Source organism: Apis mellifera, linkage group LG6, assembly GCF_003254395.2.
Source record: "Apis mellifera strain DH4 linkage group LG6, Amel_HAv3.1, whole genome shotgun sequence".
In the NCBI taxonomy this organism is placed as follows: domain Eukaryota; kingdom Metazoa; phylum Arthropoda; class Insecta; order Hymenoptera; family Apidae; genus Apis; species Apis mellifera.
In genome coordinates this window covers 12,914,847-12,927,266 of record NC_037643.1, presented here as the reverse complement: position 1 = coordinate 12,927,266, position 12,420 = coordinate 12,914,847, and the positions used below count along the sequence as shown (strand labels likewise).

The window sequence follows — 12,420 nt, the reverse complement described above, 5'->3', positions numbered from 1 at the left end:
TCATAAATTTTACATTTTATTTACTAAAATATAAAATATTTTTGTTATATTTTATATTAAATTATGTTAAAATTTATTAATGATAATACATATATATATACGAAATATTCGTATAATATTAAAAAAAATAAAGAAATAAAGAAATATTTAGATAAAGATTATTTAATAATCAAATCATAAAAATATCTTGAATATGGCTATTTGTGTTACTTGATATATCGAAGATACATAAAGAACAGAAACAACTTCATATGAGTTCGACTAACGATAACGATACAAGTCAGCAAGTGATCTGAAGCGAACTGCATCCGTGGACAGTTAAAGGGGTGTGCGCCCCGGTTACTTAGATACAATTGTGATTCTTATATTTGACAATAAACTTTAATTTATACTATATGAATTGGAAATAATACGTGATCGATATGGGTGAGTTGTGTGATAATTCATGAAGGTACATGTTCCCGAAATCACACTGAATCTATCCAGTGAATATAAATCTAATCGGTGGACGATTCATCTAGTTTTTTCGAAATATATTTATATGTAATTTCGACTCTTTTGTCTTTCTAGGAGGATTACTCAGTTATTTTCGTAATTTACTCGGTAGCCGGGAAATGCGAATTTTAATTTTAGGCTTGGATGGAGCCGGAAAAACTACAATCTTGTACAGGTGTATTTCACATTGACACTTTTCTATATTTCGCTTGACAGTTTATGTTTTAATATATATGTTTTAATATGTTTAAAGCTTGATATGACGTTATAATTAATTATTTACTCATCTTTGTTTGCATGAATGGTTCATATCTTATGTTTGAATGTTTATAACCAATAATTAAATATATGTTTATACATTTAATATGTCATAACAATTTATTTATATGTGTCATAACAATTTAAAGCTATTAGATGTAAAATAATATGCATGTGAAATTGTTTTCAATATTATATCTACTAGATTGCAGGTTGGTGAAGTGGTTACAACAATACCTACTATAGGATTTAATGTAGAACAGGTCACATATAAAAATTTAAAATTTCAAGTATGGGATCTAGGAGGTCAAACTAGTATAAGGTATGTAATAGATATAAATTAAAAATATTTTTTATTTTATTGTATTTAGTTTTACTTTAATTATCTTATTTTAATTTAATCTATATTTTAAATCTTATATTTTAAATTTACAGACCATATTGGAGGTGTTATTATTCAAATACAGATGCAATAATTTATGTTGTGGATTCGGCAGATAAAGATAGGATAGGCATATCAAAAGATGAATTAATTTATATGTTGAGAGTAAGTACTTTATGTTGCTAACATAAAAGACTATCAATAATTTTAAATACTTTGTCTGTAATTAGATTTTATTAAATAACAATGTATGAATAATTTGATATGAAAGTGATATTAACAATATGAAGTGTTCTTAATATACAAAATATAATTTATAATTTTTTAATTTTAAAATATATTCTTATATCATTAATATATAAATGTATATATAATATTTGTATATGTTCAGGAAGAAGAACTGCAAGGTGCCATTTTAGTGGTTTTGGCAAATAAGCAAGATATGGCAGGATGTTTAAGTGTAGCAGAAGTTCATCAGGCTCTTGGATTAGATGCTCTTAAAAATAGAACGTTCCAAATTTTCAAAACATCTGCAACAAAAGGTGAAGGTCTTGATCAAGCAATGGACTGGTTATCAAATGCACTGCAAAGTAGAAAATGATTAATATTATTAAGAAATTTTTTTACCTAAGCCTTATTAAGAAGACTAGTCATATGACTGTCAAATTCAACAAGCCACGCAAAGCTGGACACTTTATTCCGTTTATTTATTATAATTATATTTTAAATAGTCTTATTTAATCGAATTTCATCGAAAAACGATATTTATAATTTCATAATGTGAAACAGGGAATAAAAATAAAAAAAAATTTTATCTTTCTATAGAAGTTTAAATGAACAATAAACAAAGATTTATTCAATTTAAATATTTTTTTTTATATGATTTAATCATTGCTGTATTCTTTATGTGCAATTTTTATTATTTCTTAATATTACAGCATCTTTTGGACTTTTATTATTATATAAACAATATAAACTTTATCGGCCCTTTTATTAAATTTTTTTAAAAATTATAAATTTAATATTATATTGGCAAACAATAAGTGTAAAAAAAGTGTAATGTATATTAATATAAATATATCACTTTTTATTATTAATCAAAAAAATTATTTATAAATATTACAGTAAAATTGGAAATCATTTGAAGTGTCACTATTTTGACATACTGTGTGAATAGTTTTGTAAATATATGTAATTGGTTTAATTTCATTCATATAATGTTAAGGTACATATGTAAAATGTTCTTTTTTATACAAAAAAAAAAAAAAAAAAAAAAAAAACAACAACAACATAGAAAACAAAAAGATTTTGTGTAAAATTGAAGCACAATATCTTAAATGATATTTATAAATTTGTTAAGTATAATAATACTGCCGTACAAAAACATTTAATATTTCAATCGTATTTAACATTTGACAAAAGTAAGAAATATATTTCATTATTTTTATTTAATATTGAATTATTTAATTTTAATACCAAATATTAAATTCTAATTAAGTATTAATTATTCAAATAAATTTCTTGAGCAATGTACTAAAGTTTGATAACTAATTTATGTATTTAAAATCTATATAAATACTATTTCATAATAAATATTTCGCAATTACTAATTGTATTTTAATTATTCATTCTAATTAATAAGATTGATTTATATAATTTTTGAATTTTTAAAATGTATCTATATATATAGAAAAAAATTTCAATTTATATATAATAAAAAATATATGTTATATTAAATTATATTATTATATGAATTTATCCATTTTTTTATGTATAATTTGTAAAAAAATACAAAAAAAGATTAAATATTTTATATTAATAATACAATATTTGTGTTTTATCCTAGTTTTCAGTATTGGTATTGCTCTTAGTTTGATTTATACATATATTTATTTTAAAATTATCTTTTTTGTATGAATCAATAACATGTATAAAAACATACCTATCATGTTTACTTATTTATTGATATTACCATGATGGAATTCCAAATCTTTCAATTTGTTTCATTTGCTTATCTAGTTCCATTTGAACTTTCTTTCTCATATAAAATATTGGGCAATCACGACTGAAAAGATATAATATTAAATTTAATATTATTATATTCTCATAATTATCCTAATTTAATAAAAATATATGATATTTTTCAGTTTTTTTTGTTTAAAAAGCGTACTTTGTGCATAATACTTCTTGATGAAGACTTCCCTGGCATCTTTGACATTCTGTCCATAATCTACAAAACCTTTCTTCTAATTTTCTACCATGATACAATTCATTTTGATATAATTCTGCTTCTTTTGGTTCGCAATATTTACATAATGCCATTTTCTCTCTTTCCGGTACAAGAACGGCTTTGCAACCTAAGCATACTTCTTTTTTACGTGTGAATGCAGACAAAGCACCAACTTTTGATGTAGCAACAGATTTTGTACGTGTATGATCTCCTTTCAATAAAAGTGATTCAGCTTTTTCACCAAGGATTGGTTCAAAAATACGTACTAGTGGTTTAGCTAATTGATTTTCTAAATAATAATTTGTATCTATAGGAATGTTATTTTCTAAGACATAAATTGGATCTTCTGCTTTTTGATAAGCTGGTGTGCCTTTGGCTGCTCGTATAAAAACATATGGTACTCTATCACCAAGTTTTGGTGCATTTCCAGCATCTCGTTTTTTCATTTTTGCTGCTAATTCAACATGTGCTTGTTTAGCTGCATAATCCGTTTTAGTTAATTCTTTTGTAATTACTAACTGAGAAATATCTATACGATTACATAAAAGGTCACTTATAATTTGTTTTGCATAATTCATAGCATCACTGGGATTTCTATAAAAAAAAAAAAAAAAAAAAAAAATGCATAAATATAACAGATTGAATACTCTTATTTTATTATATAAATATATTATTACCTGTCAATAAGTAATTTTTGTAAACAAGTATTCATCATATTTGCTACTAATGGACAATTATCTCTTCGTACAGTTTCTAGACCTTTGCAATCCATTTTATCATATTTGTCTGGACGAGTAAAATATAGACCGGCGTAACGTTTTTTATTAATTAACAAATATGGAAAATATACTTTTTCAAATTCCAGTTTTATTGGCTTTAAAAATTTTGAGGATACGTATTCCGCTGCTTCTCTACCAAGTTCCATAGCTTCTTCTACCGTTTTCACACCAAATTTAATCATAACAGAATCAGTATCACCGTATACGACCATTGCATTATTTTTATATCCTTTGGAAATGCAGTATTGTTCTTCTACTTCCTGTTTTGTTTGTTCTATCATATTACGTCCATATGCAGTGACACTCTGAAAATTAGTGTTTTTTATTATATGTGTAAAATAATATAATTTACTAAAAAGTTTAAATATTAAAATCCTACTGCAGATATTTCCAAACATGGTAGTTTTCCCATTTGTGCTCCAGTAAAACCATACACAGAATTAGCAGATACTTTTAAAGCATATTGTCTACCATCTAAAACTTTTTGTTTCAATGGATCAGTTTCTTTTTTTAGTTCAGCTTTTGCCGCTTTTCTAGCTGACAAAAGATTTTCTAAAATTTCTGGAAGAATTCCTTTTCTGATGTTAACTTTGACAAATTTCGAATCATTAGGAGTTATAGTAATATTATCTGATTGAATATTGTTTTTAGCCTGCTTGTCGTATTTTATCAATGTTGTGTAACATAAATTGTGAGCCATAATAATACTAGGATATAGAGAGCTAAAATCTAAAGTTGCAATAGGATCATTATAATATCCACGTTTTGGTTCTATAACTGTTGCTCCTTCAAATTGTTCATCACTAGCTTGAACTCGATGCACTGGCATTAAATAGTCTTTTTCTCGAGTCTGAAATTAAATATCTTTAGTAGAATTTTAATTGGAGTTATCTAGTTTATTATTGTTATTAACCTTTCTCAATAACTGTGAAACAACTTTAATTTGTTGACCTCGTGTTAATAAACTAGATATGGAAACTCCAGTAACTCTTGCCATTTCCATATAAATGAAAATACACATTAACTTATCCAACAATCTAAGTGGTAAATAGGCATCCTTCAAACAATAAACAGCAAGTCTTCGACGTGTTTGTGCATTACCATTTTGTAAATCTGTGATAATACTATGATGAACATCTTCTTTTTGTTCTTGTAAAAAATGATAAGAGACAGCATTTAAAGTATAAGATCTTAATTTATAATCTCTAACCAATACCTAATAAAAATATAATCATAAATATTATTATACAATCATTTATTATTATACAAGTTTATAATTAATAATTCTAAGGATAATTTATTTTACCAGCAATAAATCAAATGGAACTCTTCCTTCAAAATTAATAGATTTATTTTCACGACGACCCATTTGTTTGCTTTGAAGTACTTGAGTTTTAATTACAGATTTTATATTTTTTATTCGACCAAGAAAATAGAAATCTCGTACATTAAGATGATTTGCTCGATTAATTAAATAAGGAAAATCAAAATTATTTATGTTATATCCTGTAAAAATATCAGGATCTAATTGCCTCACAAAATCAGCCCATTTCTAAGAAAAATAAAATATAATATGTATTGGTTGATTTTCAATATGATTAATGCAAAGTTAAATTTAAAATAATAAAGTCATACTTCTAACATTTTATGTTCTGTTTCAAAACTTAAAACTTGACAACCAACAATTGGTGCACAAGTGTCAAGGGTAAAAATATTTCGTAAAAATGGTTCTGATTCTCCTTGTTTTATTACCATATTAGCAATTTGTATCACTGGATCATGATTTGGTTCGGGAAATATACCTATATTTATATTAAAATTATATAAATTATAATTAAGTAAATTATGTATCATATAAAAAAAAAATTTGTCTAGTTAAAAAGTGAATTTTTACCTTTGCGTCCTGCACATTCAATATCAAAACTAAGAATTCTAAATGGAGCAATTTTTGACCATTCTCCTTGTGGAGCATGTGCAATAAAAGTATCCCATGCAACATCAACTTCTAACTGACATCTTGCAGTTAATGGTAAATTGTGTCCAAAATGTTGTCGAAGTTTCCAAGTTTTAGGTGGTAATTCAATCCATGAACATCCAACTACTGATGTATCAACCATAAATCTTAAATAAATAATTATTTGTTTAGAAAAAATTAAAATTAAAAAGTGAAAGATATAATTCAAATGCACACCTAATATCAAAATCAATATTGCTTTCAAAAGCAGTATATTGATGCTTAAATTCAGATAAAATAGTCTCTTCTTCAACTATTTTCTTACAACGTGATACTAATCTTGGAAGTGCTAATGTAATTTTTAAAAATAATGATTTCTCATCTCCTGTATATCCATACATATTTTGTTTAAATACTCGTTCAACAGCTAATACAGCTATCTGAATGTTTTCTGGATTGGATCTCATATCTTTTAATATTGCTTTATCTAAAGCCTCCTAAATAATATGTTACAATAAAATAATTTGTGATATTTGTTTAAAATATACTGATATATATTGATTTTTGAAATTACATACCTTAAATAATTTACAATGATGATCATTAAAATTTGTTGGTGCTATAACATATAAATAAGGACTAAAACCATGTACATGACAACAAACTGAATTTCCTAATTCTGTAACACCAAACATTCTCATTATTGGTACAGGAGGCATATTACTACCTGGCATTCCAGGTAATGGTATACCTTGAAAAAAAATTTTATATTAATTTTAAGAGCTAGAATAGATTTTGTTGATAGTATTATTTTGATTATAGTATTATTTACCACTATAATGATCAATTTCTATTTGTTGAAAAATTAATGCGTCTTTCTGTGGATTTAACTCTGGAGGTGGAGGCCTACTCCATTTTGAAGATGTATTTTCTTGTTCAGGACCCTAATGAAAATTTATTAAAAATGAATAATTACTCAAAAAGATATGCTATATAACATATAAAATAATATATGATAAAAGAACAAAAAAATATGCGTAATAAAAAAAGCATTTAAAAGCAAATTAAAAATAAGTCAATGAATGAAAGATAACTTCCATGATATTAAATATGTGAATTAAATTTAATTTTTTATGAATATAAAATATGAATATATTATGAATATATTAAGTTGCATTAAAAAAAATAAATCATAATATACATAAAAATATATAATGAAATATATATAAAATAAAAAAAACTGGAAATTAATATGTTAATATGTCTTGTAATGTTTATGCAATGTTTATGTTTATGTAATGTTTATGCAATAATATATTTAATGAATATGATTTTATTATAAAACATACTTTTGTTACATTCATTAACTCACTGCTTTTGATGTTTTATTTAATTGCACAGGAATTGGCTAAAATAATAAAATATTAATGATATAAAATTATCTTACATAAAATTATTAATACAAACTTTTGTCAAAAAAAATTTCATATTATAATTTTTATTTAATAAATATAATTGATATAATATTTATATACCTCTTCAATAACTTGGGATATAGTATTTCCAAATTCATCTTCCATTTCATCCATAGTAGCCAATTCTGCTTCAAATGAACCAGGATAATCATCGTCATCTTCATCTCTATTACTAAATAAAAAATATATTAAAAGTTTAGTAATAATAATAAGTAATAATAAAAATATATAAATAAAATAGTAATAAAAAATATAAAACAATAAATATAACATATGTATATTTACATACAAAAATTGAAAGATATAATATGAAAGATATAATATTAATTCTTTTTATTTAATTATTTGTGACATATGTATTAATTATATATAAAAAACAATATGTAAATTAAATTTATCTCAATACAATTTTTTTTAATAATTTAATAAAAGAAATGTAAATTTATAACAATAAAATAAGGTTAAAACAAATTTATTAGCAAATATTGTAAATATTTACCGATATTTTGCCTTTTTTGCAGTAGAAGATGTTGAAAATTGTCTTTTATTCATTTTATTTTATTATATCTCAAATGACTTATTAAATACGAATATTTTGATAAATATTGATAACTGATAAATGCTGAGAGCATATATAGAAATGGCGCGAAAATATTTCAATATCTAGTTATTTTCATTACTTATTAAAATTACATTACAAGTTGTTAATATTGAAAAATAAATAGCTTTCAAATTTTTAATAAATTATTAAAGATACAATTTTCATTTTCAAATTTATTTAAATAAAATTTTTAAAAAATTGTTATTATTTTTAATTTAAAAAATAAAAATGTTATTATAAATATTTAGTGAAAAAATCACATCTATTATTAAAAAAAAATTACTATTAAAAAATTTTAAATATTCTAGTAAAAATATTCGAAATAAATAAAATTGCATAATAATACATTTGTATATAAATATTAAAAAAATATCCATAAAATAAAGTCATTTTATTATACCATAAAATAAATACTAATATAAATATAATAATATAATTTGATTGATATAAAACTTAGCTTATTAATGATATATAAAAATGTAATTTTAATTTAATATTTAAATAACAAATTAAAATAACAAATTGTTATCATTTCTTAGTAATTTTTATTCACTTATTTTAACTACATTCTGATTATACCGTATCAATGAATTGGAATAAATTTTTTTCCCGTACATCAGACCAGAGAAATAATGAAAATGAAAATGAAACGGAAACGGATGATGATAAGGACGTCACTGATAGTAATGTAACTGGATCTACCGATAAATATTCACATTTTTTAGGAACACATTTTCAAAAATTTTCGCATAATGGCGTACTGCAACGATGTATTCAAGTGACTTTTTTGATAATTAATATTGTAACATTTGTAAGTAAATAGATTATTATAATATAATTAATAGTAAATTTTTAATATATTGACAAATGAATTTGTATTAAGTTTTTTTTTTACTTAATTTATGAATTATAATTACGTAAATATAATTTTAAGAAATCGTTTATTACAACAATTTTAATTCATTTAATATTTTTTAGAATTTTTGAATAAAATTGTAAAAATAAATACCTTTTTAAATATTTTTATTGATTTTTATATATTTATTTAAATAATTCTCACATAACTTTATATAAATTAATTAAAGCTTGCAGGCATTGTTGGCATTGTAACCTCTACATGGATTTTCACAGATAGTAGAATAATGTTAAGATTGATAGATCAACACTTTTTTATTACAATATTATTATTTATAAGTTTAATTGCCTCATTAGTATCATTATTGGGAATTCTTGGTTTACTTCGAAGAAGAAGAAAATTCTTGAACATTGTAGGTTTTGATAATAAATTAATAATTACAAGCTTGTTATATGTTCTTTCCTTCCGATATATATATTAAATGTTATTCAATTAAAAAAAAAGAAATTTAAAGAGCTATTTTATTACAGTATGGTATTTGTTATTCGATATTTCTATGCATTATATTTATCAGCGCCATAATGAGTTTTTGGATTTTCGAAAAAATTACCAAAAGAATTCAGGACGACATGAGCGCCGCCATCGAAAACTATCATTCCTCATCCTTGAGTAGAGAAGCTTGGGACAATACCCACAGATATGTAAGATCAGTTTCTTATACTTACCTCAAGATGTCTCTGAAAGATTTTAACTGGACTTTCTTGTTTTAAAAATTAGTTCTTAAAAAAATTATATTTTAGTTAAAGTGTTGTGGAATAAAATCCGCAAAGGACTGGACCAAGTATCGTGTTGATATTCCGAAGAGTTGTTGTCTCGGATCTATCGAAGAAGTAATTTTTTTTGTTTATAAATAGTTCCTTAAATACATACATTAGTATTGATTTTCATATGAAGTACCTGATATGAATATGACCCGTAATATATACGAATTGATTTTAAAATTGAAAGATATCAGGAAAATATTTAATCAAAAAAGTTTTTTAATATTGTGTTAATAATATATATTTTTCTCCTATATTTGCTCCTATATTAATAATATATATTTTTTTATATAAAAGTTAAATGATTTATCATACTTAATTATGAAAGGTCATAAAAAGTAGTCAAATAAACTTCAAACTATCTTTTACCATTATTGATAATAATTATTGAAAATTTTTTTGTTTTTCAACAAATTAATACAAATTATATATTTTTGAATTATATGAATTGACTTTACATACCCTTGAATTATTGCAGAATGACTCTTAATGTTTGTAATTGTAAAATGTCATGTATCAACTATGAAGCATTTTTAATAATTATGATATTAATCTTTCCGTATTAAACTACGAATTACGAATTTTGCAATAGTTATCCACATATCCAAATTTTTACAATAATATGTTATTTATTGTTTGATAAGAAATCATTTGTTTAAAACAAAATCTGATATTTTTACTTCTCTTCCTCTTATTAAATTTATAAAAAAAAAAAAATTGTTTATAGTGTTTACAAATGACGGAAGCGGTATCTTATAAATCAGGATGTCTAAAAAACGCTGTGTTATTACTCAAGTCTCATATGCACACGATTAGTATGTCCGTGCTGTTGATTTTTATAACTACAGTGAGTCGAACGATTCCTCCCATCGAATGTAGACAGTTCAAAAACATTTCAATTGACTTTTCATTTCAGTTAATGAGTTTTCTTCTCGTGCTCTGTATACTTGCTAAAATGAAGAAAGAAGATTGAAGTTCGAAATCAAAAAAAAAACATCAGAACACACGCAAAACAAAATATTTTATTCGGAATGAGACGAAGGTGAACGAGGATCAATGACTCGTAGATGAGAGAATAACAAACTATAAAACGTTTTCCCGCTTTTATTATCATATATAGATCATATATTTTCTGAAAACACTTAATATATTGTACTTATGATAGTAATATTGTAATTGTTACTGGACATGCTGGTTGGGTTTTCGCGACACACGTGTACGACAACGGAATTTGTTTCGAAAAAAATTTCGTTTCTTTCTGTCTCTCTCTCTTTCTCTAATAAATGGAACCATCGATCGATGGATGGCAGTTCGAGATGGCAGTCGTTGAAAAATTTTCTTTTCATCGCGCGATACGGATGAAAATAATAATAAGTTTATAAAAATTGTCTGACCATCGTTCGCTTTCATCCTCGAAAATGGGCTTTTTGTATTGCACACCGAATTTACCGAAATTGATCGTAATATTAATAATAGTAGGCAAAGTTTAAACGAGAATAATCTCGCCGTTATTATATTATGCGACGCGAAATATTGACATCGTAATAATTCGTCGAACGCGATACAGAGTATATCTTTTGTCTTTATCTCTCCCATCGTCACACGAGGGCCTACGCGAGCAGCACGTGTGCTTTGCACTTCTTATTTTTTTTTTTTAACCCACGAATTATCTCTTATCATAATCATGTACAGTAATCCCTGGATAAGTGTCCATTCTTTTTTTTCTTCATAGAAATTATATTCTTTATCTTTTTTATTATTAATTATTTATTAATTATAATAAATTGCAAAAAGTAATAATCTAATATGTTATTTCCCAGATTATCGACGGACTCGTCATCAAATATAAATTTCTTCAGCTTAATACTTATTTCTTTGGACTAAGCAATGAAAAATAAAACTGAAGAATGTAAGAATTCAGTATCATCATTATTTCTCTTATAAGTAGGTATTTCATTATAATATTTAAAAGTTAAATATAATTAAAATAAACTCTATCTTATATTACTCACATAATTAAGTAATTGTTTATTTCGTATTATTTGAAATTTCCTTTGGAATTTATAATTTTTTTTTTTTATATAAACTCTGGAATAAATTTTAATAAATCGATAATAGAATTTCCATTCCACGTGAATTCGATTCGACAAGGACGTTTAACCAGGTGTTACTGTATACATATACATATAATACCTACTTACATACTTCTGTATCCGCATACGTGTTACGTGTTACATGTGTCGAGGAGGCACATGCACCAGTCTGATGTGTGTGTCTGGGTATGTGTGTGTGTGTACGTGTATAGAGAGACATTGATCAGAGGACAGGGCTGTGGGCGCAGTTTTTTTCCAGGCAAGTTCCATCCAATTACAGATATATTATATCATAGCAAACATCGTGACTATTTACAATAAATACAGTCGATTAGATTATATAAATAAAATATATCGTATCGTTAGTTTAGGTTTACAGCAACACGTGACAGTAAACAATTAGATCAGCGGCGAAGTAGCATAATCTACTTAGGGTAGTGGTCGTAGTAGCTGTAGCATGACTGATTGCGCATTCA

The 12,420-nt window shown here is 24.5% G+C and overlaps 3 protein-coding genes across 8 annotated transcripts; 2 read left to right on the top strand and 1 right to left on the bottom strand.

Annotated features, from left to right (window-relative positions):
- The first annotated feature begins 245 nt into the window (after positions 1–245).
- LOC724676 (ADP-ribosylation factor-like protein 1) lies at positions 246–1,995 on the top strand. Of its 2 annotated transcripts, none has more exons than XM_001120141.5 (5): positions 246–426; positions 571–670; positions 959–1,075; positions 1,189–1,300; positions 1,527–1,995. In XM_001120141.5, exons 1-5 carry the CDS (start codon positions 423–425, stop codon positions 1,734–1,736), a joined length of 543 nt encoding a protein of 180 aa, XP_001120141.1. In that variant the 5' UTR covers positions 246–422; the 3' UTR covers positions 1,737–1,995. The 2 variants fall into 2 exon arrangements, with proteins under 2 accessions (XP_001120141.1, XP_026297151.1); XM_026441366.1 differs by having other exon boundaries at positions 246–451.
- LOC551398 (DNA polymerase delta catalytic subunit) lies at positions 1,499–8,232 on the bottom strand. Of its 3 annotated transcripts, XM_623792.6 has the most exons (15): positions 8,073–8,232; positions 7,634–7,745; positions 7,471–7,506; positions 6,931–7,042; positions 6,677–6,849; positions 6,336–6,595; positions 6,039–6,265; positions 5,780–5,946; positions 5,451–5,696; positions 5,058–5,360; positions 4,524–4,994; positions 4,043–4,449; positions 3,306–3,959; positions 3,078–3,200; positions 1,499–1,665 (listed from the first exon to the last, which is right to left on the bottom strand). In XM_623792.6, exons 1-14 carry the CDS (start codon positions 8,123–8,125, stop codon positions 3,104–3,106), a joined length of 3,318 nt encoding a protein of 1,105 aa, XP_623795.2. In that variant the 5' UTR covers positions 8,126–8,232; the 3' UTR covers positions 1,499–1,665; positions 3,078–3,103. The 3 variants fall into 3 exon arrangements, with proteins under 3 accessions (XP_623795.2, XP_006570047.2, XP_016768047.2); XM_006569984.3 differs by lacking the exon at positions 7,471–7,506; XM_016912558.2 differs by lacking the exons at positions 7,634–7,745; positions 8,073–8,232 and having other exon boundaries at positions 7,448–7,506.
- Positions 8,233–8,714: 482 nt separating this feature from the next.
- Positions 8,715–11,301, top strand: LOC102655130 (leukocyte surface antigen CD53-like). Of its 3 annotated transcripts, XM_026441369.1 has the most exons (5): positions 8,921–8,985; positions 9,605–9,731; positions 9,831–9,920; positions 10,579–10,698; positions 10,768–10,897. In XM_026441369.1, exons 2-5 carry the CDS (start codon positions 9,612–9,614, stop codon positions 10,822–10,824), a joined length of 387 nt encoding a protein of 128 aa, XP_026297154.1. In that variant the 5' UTR covers positions 8,921–8,985; positions 9,605–9,611; the 3' UTR covers positions 10,825–10,897. The 3 variants fall into 3 exon arrangements, with proteins under 3 accessions (XP_026297152.1, XP_026297154.1, XP_026297153.1); XM_026441368.1 differs by having other exon boundaries at positions 10,579–11,301; XM_026441367.1 differs by lacking the exons at positions 9,605–9,731; positions 9,831–9,920; positions 10,579–10,698; positions 10,768–10,897 and adding an exon at positions 9,260–9,597 and having other exon boundaries at positions 8,715–8,985.
- Positions 11,302–12,420: the final 1,119 nt, after the last annotated feature.